General features: G+C 47.6%; 1 protein-coding gene across 1 annotated transcript in view; it reads right to left on the reverse strand.

Annotated features, from left to right (window-relative positions):
- Nucleotides 1-6,541: 6,541 nt before the first annotated feature.
- Nucleotides 6,542-18,882, reverse strand: part of STK10 (serine/threonine kinase 10) — a 117,531-nt gene continuing 105,190 nt past the window's right edge. The window contains exons 15-19 of the mRNA XM_061189932.1: nt 17,606-17,730; nt 15,862-16,050; nt 15,133-15,258; nt 12,341-12,454; nt 6,542-8,969 (exon numbers count right to left, since the gene is read on the reverse strand). Coding sequence (XP_061045915.1) covers nt 8,829-8,969; nt 12,341-12,454; nt 15,133-15,258; nt 15,862-16,050; nt 17,606-17,730 — 695 coding nt within the window. The 3' untranslated portion in view covers nt 6,542-8,828. The remainder of the gene's footprint in view (nt 8,970-12,340; nt 12,455-15,132; nt 15,259-15,861; nt 16,051-17,605; nt 17,731-18,882) is intronic.

Here is an 18,882-nt window from a genome sequence, read left to right on the forward strand (position 1 = left end):
TCAGGGTCTCTCCATTCAAAGGCAAAAAGGTATTGAGTTTGGATGTAGGGGAATACAGAAAAATGCATTTTTGAGGTCCGAAACAGAGAAATACTGAGTGCTCCCTGGCACTTGGGTGAGGAGGGTGTAAGGGTTTGTTTGGCACCAGTGGGTGAATAGGGGTGAGTGCCTCATTCACTGCTCGTTAAGTCTTGCACAAACCAATACTCCCCGTTAGGGTTCTGAATGGGGAGGATCGGGGGTATTGCAAGGGGATTGGCAGGACCTAATGGGTCTGTGTTTTAGGAATTTGGTGAGCAGTGGTTGGATTCCCCTCAGGGCCTCAGGCTTTAAAGGATATTGTCTTTTCCAGGGGTATTTTTCCCCAGGCCTTAACCTTATTTTTATTGGGGGAACACATTTTGCCCTTCCTGGCACCAAGGTATCCCAAACTGCAGGATCTACTTGTTCTCTAAGTTCTTGGGGGATGTCTTGGGGGAATATTTTGATGACCAGCAGGTAGGTCATCTGGGGCTACTAATAGATGCATTCTCTGTTTGAATTCTCTACCTCCTTGGACTTCACCCTGTCCTAAGCTGTCCTACTAGCTCCTAACTTATTTAGCAAATCTCTCCTGAGGAGGGGGACAGGGCATTCTGGCATATACAGAAAGGAGTGAGTAATAATAATGGACCCGACTCTGCAGGCAAGGGGAGACGTAAATCGCCTTACCTTTGGCTGTCCATCAACTACCGTCACAGTACAGTCATGGTTGGAGAGGCCAGCCAGCCAAGTCAGAAAAGAGCAGGCGGCTCCAGTGTCTACAGGAAATTCACTTCTCCTACCTGCCACATTGAGGGTGACCCGAGGCTTTGCTGGAGTGACGAGGATGGACTGAGTGGGATCTGGAGCCAGGCAGGCGCTTGGGCCCCGTCAGTCCATGAGTGGGAGTCTCTCATCTGAGACATTCCTGGGGACCTGGGGCCGGTCGGGGTTGCCCCTCCAGCGTCCCACAGGACATTCCCCCTTCCAGTGCCCCTCCTTCCAACAAAAGGCACACTGGTTTGGGCTTCTTGGCGGTCTGTCTAGCCTTCTCGGCCCTCCAGGATCCCCTGGAGGTGGTGGGTGAATCAGAGCAGCCAAAAGCTGCGTTTTCTTTATTAGCCTCTTATCCTTCTTGGCTTCCTCCGTTAAGTCTCGGTTATTTTAGACCTTGAAGGTCTGTATTAATTAAACCCACAGACTTAAGCTAGACAAGTTAATTTTTACATAAAGACAGAACCAGAGATCTCATAGTTTTCCCACTTGAATGTATTTTTTAAATTTTCTTTTAATTTGTATTGGAGTATAGTTGATTCACAATGCTGTGTTAGTTTCAGGTGTACAACAAAGTGAATCAGTTATACATATATTGGGAAAAGTATACATATATTACGGAAAAACCCAACATTTTGTCCAACCCAATATATATATCCATTGTTTTTCAGATTCTTTTCCCATATAGGTTATTACAGAATATTGAGTAGAGTTCCCTGTGCTATACAGTAGATCCTGTTGTTTATCTATTTTATATATAGTATTGTGTATATGTTAATCCCAGTCTCCTAATTTATCACTTCCCTCCACGTTTCCCCTTTGGTAACCATAAATTTGATTTCTAGATCTGTGAGTCTGTTTCTGTTTTGTAAGTAAGTTCATTTGTATCATGTTTTTTGTGGATTCCACATATAAGTGGTATCATATGATATTTGTCTTTCTCTGACTTACTTCACTCAGTATGATAATCTCTGGGTCCATCCATGTTGCTGCAAATGGCATTATTTCGTTCTTTTTTATGGCTGAGTAATATTCCATTGTGTATATATGTACCACATCTTCTTCATCCATTCCTCAGTTGATGGACATTTAGGTTGCTTCCATGTCTTGGCTATTGTACATAGTGGTGCATTGGGGTGCATGTATCTTTTTGAATTATGGTTTTCTCCGGATATATGCCCAGGAGTGGGCTTGCTGGATCATATGGTAGTTCTATATTTAGTTTTTTAAGGAACCTCCATACTGTTCTCCATAATGGTTGTACCAATTTACATTCCCACCCCACTTGAATTTAAAAGACTTTTTTTTTTTTTCTCTTCTCAATTTGGGGGACTACAGATAGATCAGGTAGTTCCTGAGAGCCCAGGCAGAATAGTTACATTGCAGAAGCAGAGGAGAGAAATGCAAACTCCTTGAGCTCAGATAGAATAGTTACATTGCAAAGGCAGAGGAGAAAGATGCAAGCTCCTCTGCCCCCCGCAACTGCCTTTTTTTTCTTTAAAATCCCAGTAAGTAGCCCAAGGCTGGAGTCTCAGGCAATGTGGGCTGTGTTTGTATTTCAAGGCTTAAGTGCTCCACTATGCCCACAATGTCGGCGGAGACTTGCAGGAGCCGTTGGACCGACAAAACTATATAAAACAAAGATACCAATGACAAAAACTTAAAGACACGAACAAGAAGTTTTCAGGATAAAGGGGACCGGAGTGCAGTTATAAGGATCAAGGGAGAGATAAAGGGAGGAGGGACAGAGAAGACTGAAAAAGAGAAAGAGACAGCAGGAACATAAAGGTGAGAATATCAGGACAATAGGACTTCCAGCCACTATACAGTATGAGGTTTGAGCCTCTATCACTCTCATAAATCTCCCTTCAGAGAGAGCCCGCTGGACCAGGATCTGCACGGTGTGAGGCGAGGCTCTCCCACCTCTGCTTGTCACCTGTCAAGGTGAGCCATTGCCAGCCAGAGGGAGCATGGTCTCACTAGCTGAGAGGAGTAATGCTGTAGCTGCCCGACGTCCACTCGGAAGGATAGGCCAGAAGTAGGAGAGGACAGAGAGAGGAGAGGTAGAGAGCTGTCAGGAGAGGGAAAGGGACAAGGGAGAGGGGGAAAGCATTGCCTGAATGAGGGTACTGAGGCCCCCAGGGGCCAAGAAGGCAGACTTACCAAACATGGTGATGCTGAAACAAGACATTCAGATGGCCACTTGTCACCCATGGGGAAGCTGCATTCGGTGGTCCCAGAGGTACCCAGATCCCCTCCCGGGAAGGGGACAACTGCCCCACATTGGATGCCATAAATCTGTTACCAACCAGGGTTCTTGGCCTCCTTAATCAATAGATATTGATAAGAGGCTAGACAAGAAATTCAGGCAAGGCTTTTCCCTTGCTTGCTCCCAGGGAAGGGAGGGTGGGCATGCGCTGGTTCCTTGTATGGGGTGAGGGTAGGGGTGTGTCCAAGGACCGGCCTGGAGGGGTGGCTTAGGTGGTGTGCCCAGCCCTTTGGTGGTGCTGTGTGGAGGGGGCATACATAGTACCCTGCTTTTGCTCCCAGCTCTTCAGAAGTGAGAGGTGGGTTCTTTTGGCCCCTTTGTATCCCGTTGCGCATAACTTGCCCCATCTGCACATGCACGCAGTTGTTTTTAGTCCCTTGTAGTTTCTTTGTGTTCTGTTGCTCGAAGAGACATTTGCCCAGGTGCAAGCACTGCAGCAAAGGGTCCCAGGCCCCAGCCTGTCTCATGTTCAGTATTTTTGTCCAGATTTTCTAATCGTCCTCAGTGTCAGGACTGATCAGGATGACCTAGTCTGCCATCACTGGAATTGAAAGTTCTGTTTCATTTTTTTTTTTTAAAACAGATTTTGAAAGGATTTTATTTATTCTTAATAGACGAATGGGAGTACAAGTTGTTCATATCCAATATGGACTCCCTGTCCAAACACTGTTAATATATTTTTTTAAATTAATTAATTAATTAATTTTTGGCTGTGTTGGGTCCTCGTTTCTGTGCGAGGGCTTTCTCTAGTTGCGGCGAGCGGGGGCCACTCTTTATTGCGGTGCGCGGGCCTCTCACTCTCGCGGCCTCTCTTGTTGCGGAGCACAGGCTCCAGACGCGCAGGCTCAGTAGTTGTGGCTCACGGGCCTAGTTGCTCCGCGGCATGTGGGATCTTCCCAGACCAGGGCTCGAACCCGTGTCCCCTGCATTGGCAGGCAGATTCTCAACCACTGCGCCAACAGGGAAGCCCCCCTCTGTTTCATTTTTAACTAAAGACATACTTGTTAATCAGACCTAGTGAACACCCATGGTAGCACAGTGAGTTAATATACATCCAGTCTACAGCCCCCAGATCCCTACTGCTCCCTTTATGGCATGAGAAGCCCAGACTGGGTATCTTGGTGTTGCAGCGTGCTGGATTCTGGGTGTTTAGGGGTCAGCTAAGGTCTTACTCCCTGCCCTCATGAAGCCTGCAGTCTGCCCTTTCCTTCCTAAAGTCTCCAACCTTTGTGGGCCAATATTCCCATTTGATTTTGTCTCTGTTCTTCTCGGCCCATCTCTTGAATTGCTACACTCATGATTTCAACTGTCCTCCCTCTGAGTAAACTCTTTCCCAGCCTTCGTACTGCTCTCGGGGCAGTAAAGGTCAGCCTGAGCCTGGCATGCAGGTCTGGCCCTGTCCTTTTCTCAGCCTCATGGCCCATAAACCATTCACTCTCAACTATAGCCCAGTCTCTGAACGCATGTGTTTTGGCACATACAAGTTTGTCCTCCTAGACTCAGTATCACCTCCACTGGGAAGTCTTCCCTGATTCTCCCAGGCTACATCAGCCTGAACTAACACTCTGCTTCACCAGGTCTGTTTCCCCAGGAGGACAAGCATTTTGAAGCCAGTGTCAATGTCTTATTCATTTCAGCGTCTCTAGCACTTGGCGTTTAAGAGGTGTCAATTAATGTGGAACGATCTCATGGGAAATCTCATGGGAACTTGGGAAAAATGCCACGCATCCCCTAATGCATTGTCTTTTCCACCAGTCGAATGAACCTTTTTCTCTGGGAACCTCAGTCAATTTCTACTCCTTAATGGGAGGCATGCCAGCTGCTTATCCGCCTGCATCCCCCAGACACATCGAGTTCACAGACCTGTGGGACACTGTGACAGTGGACTGCCACCTGCTGGTGAGAAGGTTTCTTGGCCAGTGACAGGAAAGTTTCTAGGCCAGTGCCAACTCAGGGCTACAGACAGAGGAGGGGTTCTTAAGGCATTCCACAAACAATATAAACCCCTTCTCAGAATAGTATTTTCAAATGCACAGTATAAAGCACACAGATTACAAGTGAAACCAGTCATAATGAAATAGAGGTGTCAAAATATTAGAAAATATATATACTATGTGTGATATATGTATTTGTCTCTCATTAAATAACAAGATCCAGTAATAGGTCCAATAACTACTATAATTTCAAAATGATGAACGAAAATAACTGAAGATGTCTGCAACAGCTGTAATGTGAGATGCAGTCTCTGTGATTTCTACTGCTGACATAGTCACAAGTACTGCTAATAATATTAGAGCTTGTTGCCTATACCCATAAGGAAAGGAAATGCTGAATTTCAGTTAGAGGTTAGTGAAACTAAAGACCAAATATTTCCCATCCAGGTACAAAGATACCCTGAATTCTACCCATAGATCCCTTGTGTGTGTTTGAGGGGTGTCCATGGACTCCAGGTTAAGAACCACTGAATGAGGTTTTAGAGGCATGGCTGACACTTTTTTTCTGGCTGCGTTGGGTCTTTGTTGCTGCGCGCGGGCTTTCTCCAGTTGCGGCGAGCAGGGGCTACTCTTCGTTGCGGTGCGCGGGCTTCTCATTGCGGTGGCTTCTCTTGTTGCGGAGCACAGGCCCTAGGCACGTGGGCTTCAGTAGTTGTGGCACGTGGGCTCCAGTAGTTGTGGCACATGGGCTCAGCAGTTGTGGCTCACGGGCTCTAGAGCGCAGGCTCAGTAGTTGTGGCTCGTGGGCTCTAGAGCGCAGGCTCAGTAGTTGTGGCGCACGGGCTTAGTTGCTCCGCGGCATGTGGGATCTTCCCGGACCAGGGCTCGAACCCCTGTCCCCTGCATTGGCAGGCGGATTCTCAACCTCTGCGCCACCAGGGAAGCCCATGGCTGACACTTCTGAACATGGCAGAGATGCTGGTGGTTAAGTGTGTGTGCCTCTTGCTGAATGTAATGGGCGCAGTTGGTGGGAGAGGAGCTGTGGAGGAGACAGTGCAGTTCAAACTTTGAAGCCACAGGCACTTTATCAGCACTTACCAGTGCTCTGAGCTTTCGCCTGACTCTCCCCTTACCCAGCATGTTTCCTCGTCTATAAAACGAGAATGACAATGTCTTCCTCGTGGGTTGTTGAAAGGATTCAGTAAGTTAACATTTAAAAACTCCTGGGGTCAAATGTTCACTGTAAATGAGAATGATATAAATGTCTGTAGAGAAAACACACACACAGCCAAGCGTAACTTCTTTCAGAACAGAAACCCCAACGTCTGACCTGCTGTACAACCTGGGAAGCACCAGTGTACTCAGACAATAGGAAACCCTTTCTTGGTTAAGTCTGCCCTGCTTTTCCCACCCCAATCCAAGAGAACAAACCCAAATGCAAAGAGTTTCTCACCTTGTTATTTTATTAGAAGCATATTTACATTCTCGCAGTTAACTTTGCAGAGAACATTTAACAAAAGTTTTTTATATAAAGTTTGGAAACTACATAAAAATAACTTCTATTCTTCATAAAGGGGAAAATATAAGTTAGTTCTATTTACTCTGCTAAAAATTGACTGTAAATGAGAAACAGTTCCGTCTGTCCCTTCCAGAGAAAACATTAGCACAGAACACAAAGAATACTGCATGGGCCTTCTCCATGTTGGGCATTGCACGCTGGCTCAATTGTGAGACTGGGAGACCCAACCAGACCCCATCCAGAAAGGACAGGGGAGGTGTTAAGGCTAGGGCAGCACTGGGCAGGAAGCAGCAGCTCCTTGAATGAGATTCCAATGTGAACGACAAACCAAAGAAGGAAATGATCAAAGACTTTCACCTACACCATGAAACTGGCATTTCACCTAATACTCATTCTCACACCCCAGGCTACAAAAGGCAGTACTGTAAATAAAGCACAAGTCAGCCCTGCCACTGGCCATCACCTGACCATTCGCCAGTGCTGGCCTCGCCTGGTGGAACTGGGTCTGTGTTCTGTAGTTACACTGTTAGTTCACGTTTTCCCAGCACGTGTGCACCAAAGACAGTCAAAGGGGATAATTGTTTCACTTGTCTCATTTGTGTGAGACCTGAAAATTGTCCCTTCTGGGTCAAATACTGAAGCAGGCAAGCTGAGTGCTCACTAACCGAAGTGGACCAGTGCCTTCCCATGGCCCCCAGTGCATCTTTACTGCGTATGTAAGTCTTTGGAACCCCAAGTCCCTTTTCCTATTGAATGGTTACCCTACTTTCCCAAGATCCATTTACAGCCAGTGCCCAGAAAACTCCAGGGAATTGCTTTAGAAAGACAAAGCACTGAACCCTTACCTATAGGAGTGAAGAAAGAGGAAGTCCTCCCAGGGTGTGTCAACCACCCCATCACCACCAAAATAGTACCCAGACTCAATACACCCATTTGATTCCTCAAAATCACCTTCAGTTTTCCGTTTTGTTTTTTTAAAGCAGGTATTTTCCTAAGGAAGCCATTCATTTATATTTTTTTCAAGTTAGACATAAAGGTGAAAAAAAGTTTTCTTTGTAAATAAACCAAATGCTGGGTTGAGCATTTGCTTTTATTGGGTTATCTACGCTCTGCAGCCTGTGGGGATCAGAATCTGTGGGAGGCCAGCTGAGTCATCCAAAGGCCCAGCATTCCATCTGAGATACAGAAGCTTTGCTTTTGCCAGGTTCCTGGGGGCAGGAAGCACTGCATTTCTCCCTGATGCTTTTTCTCCCTGAACAAAAGTTCCAGTGACTGCCAGCCTCTGTCTGAAGTGTAAGGCCGGACTCTGAACTAGGAGGGACACAGAGCAGAGGCAAGCAGCCCTCCTGTATCACCTGCAGACAGTATGGGCAAGTGTGAGACAGAATGACTGGGGTGGGAAAGTCTTGTGGGATGAGGAATGTATCCCTGAACACAGGATCCCGTGCAGGGCCGAAAGGAATCGCAGGCTGGCGGTTCAGCCTGTGCCTCTGGTGCCAACCCCCAGCACGCCCATACCAACGGCTCCCCTCACGTGTTCAGTGGCACAGGCTCAGGCAGCGAACATGTTCCAATCCACCTGGCACAAGAGGCCCAGGGGGCCAAGGGGTGGGTGGGTGTGTGTGTGCGTGCGTGCGTGCGTGTGTGTAGGCGTGTGTGTGCAGGAAGGGGGAGTACAAGATGGCACGAAACACTTGAGATCAGGGTGAAGCGTTCAGCCTCTCCCCATCCCACCACTGTAGATGCTGTCTCAAGAAGAAAGCAGATTGGGGGAACTGGAGGAAGGAGGGCACCCCCTGAGCAGCTGGCTACAGACTAGGCTCCACTGGGAACCAAAATGGCTGTTAGAAGCCGTGGTTCTTGGTCTGACACTGCAGGGAATGGCTGAAAAGCCACCGAGAATTACAATAGGACGCGCCCACGGTGACTTCAGCAGTAGCACTTTGTGCCCACAGACAGCAAAGCTGGTGTTTTGGCAAACAGGAGGGGCCTCGAGGCCACAGAACACCTGTTCCTCCTGGTCCCTGGCCCCCCCAACAGCCCAAATCGCTGACAGCTCAAAGGAACCTGGGGCTCAAATGGAATGCACGTTAGGATCAGGCAGCACATCATAAAACCTCGCCCTCCACAACGAGCGAGAAGTCAGAAACGCCGGGTGGGTCTGTCAGGCACAGCTGGGGTGGCACAAGGCAAGGGGCTGGATTCGAGCCGGCATGGAAGCAAGAGGGAAGGGGCTCCTGAGTTACTTGTTCACAGAGAATGGGAGGGCCCCGAGGCCCGCCGGCCTGCCAGCCACAGCCCCGGGCGGCTGTTACGAAGCATCCGCAGAGCTGTAGGGGAAGAACCTGGTGGCCTTGTTTGGGGTGGTGGGGCTCAGGCACTCTGCCTCCTCGTTCATTTTGAAGAACATCTCCTGCTCTCGCTTCTTCTGGTTCAGCTCTTCTTCCAGAGCCTAGGACAGAGGGCAGACGGAGCTCGTTTGGATCCCTTAGGACACAAGTCTCCCCCAACCACAGGACCCCCACCAAAGTGGCCTTCTCTGGAACTTCCCCTCCCAGGCCTCAGTGCTCGGGTAACTTGGTCTTCCCTCGCTCCTGTCCCAGCGCCCATCACCCAGAAGGTAGGTACCACCTCCTTCCTCGTGCCACAGCCGCGCAGGAGTTTCCTATGGACCAAGGGCTCTGCTTTGGGGAAATGCCGATCTAGATGGCATGTGAGGGAGAAGCAGATGCAGATCAGCTGGCAGGAAAACAACCAAAAGAATGGAGAAAAACCTGAGGTAGAAAATGGAGCAAGAGGTTTAACAGCAGGGGAAACAGAGATGTCCAAGTTACATGGTGTTCCTAACCAGGGCACCGTCCTGCAAAATCAGGGGACTTCTTTTCAAAATATACGTGCAGTCATGCCACCCCCCTGAGATTCTAATTCTGAACGTCTGTGGTAGGAAAGGGGGATCTCTACATTGTAAAAGCACAACAGATAACTGCAAGGGGAGCATCTAGACGACAAGCACTGCAGGAGCTTCCCTTGGGCACACGCAAGTTTATCTAGCTAAATTGTGTCCTACCAGAAAAATTTCTTGAGGGTTCTCCATAAATAAATAATTATTCAATTAAGAAAGGAAGCAGAGTGCAGAGGAAAGAGCAGGGGCTTTACAGTCAAATAGGATTCAGCTCCATTACCAGCTGGGTGGGCCTCTGCATGCTACCCTTCCTCTCCAAGCCTGTTTCCTCTCGTGTAAAATGGCAATATCACTACCTGCCTGGCCGGGCTACTGCAAAGATTAAATTAAAAACTAATGGGCTATAATTACTTAGTACTTCCTACATGTCAGGCACTATGCTAAGTGCATTACATCTTATTTAATCTTCACCCTATGAGACAGATACCACTATCCCCATCTTAACGATGGAGAAACTGAGCCTCAGAGAGCGTAGGTCACTTGCCCAAGGTCATTCAGCTAGCCGGAAGCAGAGCCAAGATGGGTCTAACTTCAGAGTTCAAGCTCTGAAACACTGCGCCACCATCTGCAAAGCCAGGCACACGTGAGTTACTCAGTAAATGTGGCTTCTTTATTACTTACTTTCACTATAGAAGTAACCACTTTCACAGGATTTGACCAGCATTCTATTATGTCTCTCTCTTTAAAACTATTATTTGATGCCCTGAAATAGTCGCAACAAACAACTTAATTACTAGATACCCCCTTAAGCTCTCATTCCTTCAACAGTACTAAATTCTAGTGAGCTCTACCTCTAAGGAAAAATGGGGAAGGGACGCTGAATCACAATGCCAATTTTTCCAGTCTGTTGTAAGATATCCATATTCAAAAGATACTGGAAATCTAGATTTTTATGTAAAATTTCCTTATACTTAAAAAACTGGCAACTTAAAAAATTTTTTGGAATTGCTGTATGTTGGCCATACCTAATGTCTCTAAGCGAATTTCAGCCTGTGGGCCATCAGTTTGTAACTTCTGCTATAGGAATACCAATTTTATTATAATAGCTACCACGTTTTTGAGCACAGAGAGGTTTAGTAACTTGCTCAGGGTCTCACAGCTAGTAATGGGGGAGCTAGGACTTTCTCCCACGTCTGTCTTGCTTCAAAGCCTATGCTCTTAAGCACTACTCTATTTTACCTCTATATAACCTACGGCAGGAGTCAGCAGTCTTTTTTCTGTAAAGGGCCAGATGGTAAATATTTTTGGCTTTGCAAACCTCAAGGTCTCTGTTGCAACTACTCAACTGCTGTTTGGTGTAAAATCAGCCAGAGACGATATGTAAATGAATGAGCATGGCTGTGTTCCAATAAAACTTTATTTACAAATACAGGTGGTGGGTCAGATTTGGCCCATGGGCAATAGTTTACTAACACCTCTTTCAAGGGAAGAAACGTTATGTTCATCTTATGGCCCCAAAAAGCAAGGTTCAGGAGGGAAGACTTGTCTGAGGCCACATTCTGTGTCAACTATGACCCAAGCAACACCTTATTGACCTTACTAGATATTCTATACTTACTGAAAGAAAGAAATCTGAATTTTTCTAAAAATATTCTACAATGTACAGTCATCTCCCCGGCCCCCACATACATGGGCAGCAGCTCAAAGCTGCTGACTGAAATGCAAGAGTGTAAAAGAACGTTTATTCCAGGATGCAAATCATCACCTCTGGGTCAGTGTTCCAGCAGCAACCCAGGTGACTAAGGATAGGATGATTCTACAAAGAATTCTGGGAAGAGGCAGCCCGCACCAGCAAAATCCAATGCCAGCTCTCCAAATACACACTTGCGGCACCTTCCCTAAGCCCAGGCACCCCCAAGAAGCAATCTGGGCAGTTGCTAGAGGCAAGATGATGATTCATTTTCAGACTCTCAGGATGTGCCAAGGGTACAGAAGCCCTAGGTAAGAGAACCAGGTGAACATCTATTTCCTGATGCCAGATCAGCCTGCGTCAGCAGGAGTATTATCGATTTGAGTGTCAAGTATCAAAAGTCCTAGCGGACCGTGCGTGGTTACAGATAAGTGTGGGCCTATTAACAGGAAGGTCTGGGACCCTGGCCAGCTTCCAGCTAGAAAGCTCCATTAGCACAGGGAGGGAAGCCTCTATTCAAGGACTCCCAAGGCCGTTATATGGCTGAGGTGGGCAACTGCCTCCTGGGCAGATCACAGTTACAGCAAGCAGAGCTCAAGTACGACGGCAGAACAAACCTCAGGGCTCAGGACATATGATCAAGGGTAATTAGGGCAGCTCTCTCCTCAGAGAGTTTAGGAGAGTGGAAGGACAGTACGTCCTTGGCCTATACTGTGGGCTGGTGGCTTTCTGCATAACACTATACAATATTATCTTCACTTTACAAATGACCACACTGAGGCCCTTTGATGGTTAATTTATTTGTCAACCTGGCAAAGCCATGGTAACCAGTTTGGTCAAACACTAGATGTCACTGAGAAAGAATTTTTTAGATGTGATTAACATTTAACTCAGTAGACTGAATAAAGCAGCTTACCCTCCAAAATGTGGTTGGGCCTCACTCAATCAGTTGCAGGCCTTAAGAGAAAAGACTGAGGTCCCGCTAAAGAGAGGGATTGGGCCTCCACACTGCCCTGGGGCTCAGCGCTGCAACATCAACTCTTCCCTGGCTCTCCAGCCTGCAGTCTGCCCTGCAGATTTCAGGCTTAACAGTCCCAACAATTGGGTGAGCCAGTTCCTTCAAATGAATCCATAAAGCTGTACCTTATCCATATCTGTGTCTATATCCATACCCCAGGCAGACACCGATGGCACAACACGAAGCAGAGCCCACCAGCCCAGACAGGGTTACCTTTTTGCGTGGCCGAAGCTTGTCCCGCCATTCCTTTAGGTTCTGGTTATGGCTTTCGTCCAGAGCCTTCAGTTTCTGGGTTTCATGCTCTACCAGGAGGTGACACTTTTCATTCTGCAATATATTCCAGGAAGTACAGGTAAGAAGCACAGAGGGCTGAGATATACCATGAAGGTACCAGCATCATTCATTTATTACTTCTCCTTGATTATAAACTCCATTTATACAAAACGCTCTACACGTAAATACACATGCACCAAGAGATGCCTGGAAGACTATTCCAGAATATTAACATTAATAATTCTTATTGAGTAGTGGAATCTGCAGCAATTTTGCAACTTTCTACTTTGGGCTTTCTGCATTGTTTGAATTTTTCAACATGAATGTATAAAACTAATAACAATAAATCTGTGCCCTAATCCCACCACACAGAGGCAACCACCACAGAATTTTAGATATATTTCCTGTCAGGCTTTGTCCGGTGCATTGTTTAGCTCACCCTGTATACACAATTCTGAAACCTGCCTCCCTCTCCTCTTAACATTATAATGTAAACATTTCTACATTTCTACAAAGAATTAACATTTTTTATAATCATCATTTTAATTCCTACAAAATATCCCACAGTATGGTTTAATTTAAACATTTCCCTATTTTTGGCCACTTAGGTTGCTCTTAATCTTCACTATTATAAATAGCATTGTGTTAAACATCTGTGCTATGTACTGAATTGCGTCTCCCCAAAATTCATATGTTGAAGCCCTAATGCCCAATGTGATGGTATTTGGAGATATGGGGCCTTTAGGAGATAAACAGGTTTAAATGAGGTCAAGAGGGTAGGGCCCTCATGGCGGGATTAGGGCCCTTATAAGAAGAGACCAGAGAGCTCATATGCTAGAGTGCTCCCTCCCTGTCTCCTTCCCTCCTTTTCTCCCTCTCCCCATCTCCCTCTCTCCCCCTCTGCTTTTCTCTCCTCTCTCTCTCTGCCATGTGAGGACACAGCAAGAAGGCATCCGTCCGCAAGCCAGAGAGAGAGACTTCACCAGAACCCAGCCATGCTGGCAAAGCTGATCTTGGATTTCCAGGCTCCAAAACTGTAAGAAAATAAACTTCTGTTGTTTAAGCCACCCAGTCTGTGGTATTTTGTTATGGCAGTGTGAGCTAAGATAATCTGTGTGTATAAATATTTTGTATTTATATAAATTATATAATTTTCTGCATCACATACCATTTCTCCAGGAGAGATTTGTGACAGGGGTAAGGGCCATGGACCTGGCTGAGGCTTGCCAACCAACCTCACTGTTCTCTCGCTGAGGTAAGTTACCTGCCTCACAAAACTTACCCTGGGATCTCTCATAGGCAAAAGTGACAGTTCCCTGTTGATTCCTCACAGGGAATCTTGCGGTTTATAAGGAGTGTATAAGCAGGGGGAAAGTGCCTTTATCCAGATACCTCAACCCTACTGGACTGGAAGAGTAGAACCCCTTGGGGATTTTTATTTGGGGTTTCAAGCTCAAGGGTTCTGGGAATTTAGAAATTGCCTTGGTTGGGAATAATACTTACAGCAGCCCTGAGTACCTCTGGCCTGCCCAGAGCTGGGCTCCCAGCACTCTTTATGGGTTTTCTCAGTTCATCCTCACAGTAAACCCACGAGGCAGGGTTGGTAACATAGATACAGAAGGTGAGTGGCCTGGCTAAAATTCACACAGCAACAAGCAGCAGAGCCCCTACCTGACAGGCTTCAATACCTGCAATGTTTCTTCCACACCTCCCTGCCTTTCCAGAAATTGCCAGATGGATCCAATAGCCTAGAGAATTTCCTGAGGTCACAGAGGTTTGTGTCAGCCCATCTGTCATGTATGGCAATGCCTCGCTCCACCACAAGGGGGCTCCAAGTACCAGCTCCCGGGCGGGGACCCTTAGGGTGAGGCAAACCTTTTGTGAGGCGAACAAAAGGTCAGGGATCTCCCCAGGGAAAGAGGTCACAAAGGGGCTTGTCAATATCAGGATACCTTTTCCTGACTTCAGTGGGAAAGCTTTGAGCTTCTCACCATTAAGGATGATGGTAGGTAGCTGTAGGTTTTTATAGATACCCTTTATCAAGTTGAGGAAGTTCCCCTCTATTCCTAGTTTACTGAGAGCGTTTATCATGAGCAGGGGGTCAGCTTCTGTCAAGTACTTTTTCTGTATCTGTTGATGATATGATCATGTGATGTTTCTTCTTTAGCCTGTTGATGTCATGGATTACATTAACTCATTTTCATATATTGCACGAGCCCTGGGATAAATCCCACCTGGTCATGGTGTATACTACCTTTTATACATTTTTAAATTCTATTTGGCCACGTTTCATTGGGGATTTGTGCATCTGTGTTCATGAGAGAGAGAGACAGGTCTGTAGTTTTCCTCCTTGTAACATCTGGTTTTGGTATTAGGGTAATTGGGACACCTTTTCCCAAGACACAGTGGTGACCGAGAAATCCAGCAGCATGCCCACTGCCAGGCCCCGGGCATGGCACGTTCAGCTCAGCTCTGTCATCTCATTTACAAAGCCTCACTCCACTTCTGCAAAATAGGAATTATCATCCTTACCCACTGCCTATTTTACGAATGTGGAAACTATGGCCTGGGAGGGTGATGTGATTTGGCCAACATCACACAGAACGGCAGGATGGAAACCATTCCACCCTGAGCTTCAGACGCCTTCCCCGTTTGTAGGGTCTTTGGGCCCCCAGGGAGCTGACTGCCTCGGGGGCAGTGAGGCAAGCAGGGGCGGGGCAGAAGGGCAGTACCTGCAGCTGCTGCAGCTCGCCCATGTTGCTCTCGCACTGCGCCGCCATGTCCCGCATCTGGCTCTCATGTTTTTGCTGCTGCTGCAGCCGCTCTGACTTCTGCCTCTTCTCCTCCTGCTGGGAGAACTGCAACAGAGAACAGGTGAGGCGCCTCAGCGGGCCACGGGCCTGGCTGGGGGCCCAGCTCAGCCCTGTCCCAGGGAGACCCCATCTGAGGGGCTGGTTTGTACAGAGCCACAGTGCCCTGCACCACTCAGGCTGTGCCCCCCGTCTGAAGTCCTCCCCCCTGAGCTGAGACCCAGCCCCTGCCCTCAAGGAGCCCCCAGATTGGCGAGGACACTGGGACATGCTAGGACAGCGTATGTAGTAAGCAGGAATCACAGGAGCCCACAGCCACCAACGCTCCCCGAGCCACATGGGTGACTTGTGAGCGGGGTCTCAGTAGAGGAGAGGAAGGAGTTTACCAGCAGAAGCAGCTGCAGGATAGACACCCTGAGTGTGACCGGGAACACGCATGAGAAAGCAACGCCAAGCCTCCTCCCCTGTCCACCAGAGGGGGCGTCAACGTGAGGCTTTTAGGCTTCCGGGCTGTGACTTCTGGCTTCCATTCCATTCCTCCTTCCAAGACCCCATGCTGCGTCTTATATTCTATACTCCCCCAACCAGAGAAGATTCAGGCCGCACCAAACCTGGATCTGGCCCCACTCCAGTGCACCCCCGGCCCCCCACCTGCTTGATCTTCTCGCGCTGCTCCGCGGCACTGCCCGCCCCGTTGATGTGGAGGCTCTTCTTGTACATGGCCATGCGCGTCTTGCCCTCGCTCCTCTGAATCTTGGGCAGCCGCGCCTTTTCCTGCTGCTGCCGCACCTTCAGCTGCTCCATCATGCGCTGGTTGTAGCGCTGCATCTGCTCGCACTCCTGAGGGGGACACCCGGCCGGGGCCAAGGTCAGCTGCGTTCCACGCACGCGGGTGTGGTCAGATGCCAAGGCTGCCACACGCAACTCAGGAGCCCAGGACCTGCGTGGTCCAGAATGCTCAGGAGAGCAAGGCTCGTGTCATCTTACTACTGTTAAATAACATTTTCTGTTCTCACTTTAAAAATTACCGTTAATAACCTTACCTTCTTACCTTCTAAATGCCTTCTTAATCTCCAAAATATACAAACAGCTCATACGACTTAACAAAAAAAAACCCCAAGCAACCCAATCGAAAAATGGGCAGAAGACCTTAATAGACATTTATCCAAAGAAGACATACAGATGGCCAGTAGGCACGTGAAAAGATGCTCAACATCACTAATTATTAGAGAAATGCAAATCAAAACTACAATGAGGTACCACCTCACATCGGTCAGAATGGCCATCATTAGAAAGTCTACACATAACAAATGCTGGTGAGGGTGTGGAGAAAAGGGAGCCCTCCTACACTGTTGGTGGGAATGTAAGTTGGTGCAGCCACTATGGAAAACAGTATGGGAGGTTCCTCAGAAAACTAAAAATAGAGTTACCATATGATCCAGCAATCCCACTCCTGGGCATATACCCGGACAAAACTATAATTCAAAAAGATACATGCACCCCTATGATCATAGCAGCACTATTCACAATAGCCAAGACATGGACGCAACCTAAATGTCTGTAAACGGATGAATGGATAAAGAAGATGTGGTACATATACACAATGGAATACTACTCAGCCATAACAAAGAACAAAATAATGCCATTTGCAGCAACATGGATGCAACTAGAGATGGTCATACGAAGTGAAGTAAGAAAGAGAAAGGCAAATACCAAATGATATCACTTATGTGTGGAATCTAAAATATGGCACAAATGAACCTATCTACAAAACAGAAACAGACTCACAGACATAGAGATGAGACTTGTGGTTGCCAAGGCCAGGTGGGGAGGGAGAGGGATGAACTGGGGGTTTGGGATTAGTAGATACAAACTATTACATTTAGAATGGATAAACATCAAGGTCCTACTGTACAGCACAGGGAACTGTGTCCAATCTCCTGGGATAAACCATAATGGAAAAGAATATTTTAAAAAGAATGTATGTACGCATATAACTGAGTCACGTTGCTGTACTACAGAAATTAGCACAACATTGTAAAGCAACTACAATTAAAAAAAGTATTCTGAGGGAATGCATGGGAAAGAGATATAAAATGAAAATGGAAAGAAAGGCAGGACAAAAAAAGGGGAAAGAGGAAAAAAGTGAGAGAGACATGTACATCAGGTGTCAGAGTCAGTGAGAGAGCTGCTTGGGCCATCTGCTTCCCTGCACAGTTTCCCCAATTCCTAGCCCCTGTCCTGAGGCAGGACATTGCCCAAGAACCTCTCACGCCTCACTGTGGCCAACTTGGCTGCTCTCAGGAGCAAGTGATGCCCCACTGAGGGGCAGCCTCACGGCTCTCCCAGGTCTCCCAGTGGCAGCCCCCGAACCCAAGCTGACTAGGAGCCTCACCTTCTCATGCTTGCGCACCAGCTCGTGCCGCTGGAGGAAGTACTGGTCCTTGAGCTGCTGCTTCACCAGCTGGTGCCTCTCCTGCAGGTGATGCTCCTCCATCTCCCACAGCGCCGCCTCCCGGTCTGCGGCGGACATGTCACCCGGTGAGGTGCAGGTGGCCAGAGCCCCGCCAGGCCCTCCCCTCCACTGCCCCGAGCCAGGTCTCCTCACACTGGCTGATAATTGTGCCACGTCCTTAGACTATGTGGGCTGAGCCAACTCCTAGAAACTTCCAGGGGTGATAGCACCCAGCAGCATGGTATGGCAGGAAGTGTTTGGAGTCAGGAGCCAGAGAAACCAGAGGCTAAAACCCAGCTGCATCACTGGGATTTGAGATGAACACAAAATCCTCTCCAGGCCTCACCTTCCATCTCTGCCAAATGGGCACAACCATACCATGGAGGGAAAATGTCCTTGGAAGATACTTTTATGTTCAATCTACATTGCACCTCTGCTTTCCTAATGGGCAAAGAGGAAGGGCTCACGTGGAAACCCCATGAAGAAGACAGCCTCTTGTCACTATTTTCTCCTTTAAAAAATAGGTGAGACCCTTCATGTCCCATATATGCATTACTGAAACAGTTATCTGGCATTTTATCACTGGAAGTCTATTAACCGACCCCGTGCTCAGGACAGGGCAGGGAGCTGGTGTCAGATGGAGAACCTCACGCCCTGCAAGATACAGCTGGTCATGCTCAGCCCACTGCGAAGTTGTTTATTTCACTGCACTCCTGTTCCATGAAAGCCAGCATCTATCCACAGAACATCAAAACAGTGATTTGGCTTCCAAACCAAAATCAGAACCCCAGTCCCACAGGTAGGATGGTTCTTACAGACCATCACATGATAAGAAAAGGAAACAAGGGCTTTTCTGAAACATCCGTGGCTCTATTCAGAAAGTCGGAATACCAAGGACCCCATTTTTCTTGGCCCACATCAAGTACTGAGTGGTTTATACTGTTTAACTGCCCTGGCCATCAGAGTCCTGGCTGTGGCCCCTGTTATAATAATGAGCCAGAGACAGCACTCGTATATTAGTCCTATGTTTACATCTTTACAACAGACAGGGACCATTAGCTCCAAAGCCCACAGGCACCAAACTCTAATTTTCACCCATCCAGTTGTTTTAAGTGCAGTTCAAACAACAGACTTCTAGCCATTTGGAGCCTGCTTGCTTTGCATACCCCATAAAATTGTACCCGACATCTGCTAGCCATAAATTAGATAGCCTAGGG

Source organism: Eubalaena glacialis, chromosome 4, assembly GCF_028564815.1.
Source record: "Eubalaena glacialis isolate mEubGla1 chromosome 4, mEubGla1.1.hap2.+ XY, whole genome shotgun sequence".
NCBI classification, from domain to species: Eukaryota; Metazoa; Chordata; class Mammalia; order Artiodactyla; family Balaenidae; genus Eubalaena; species Eubalaena glacialis.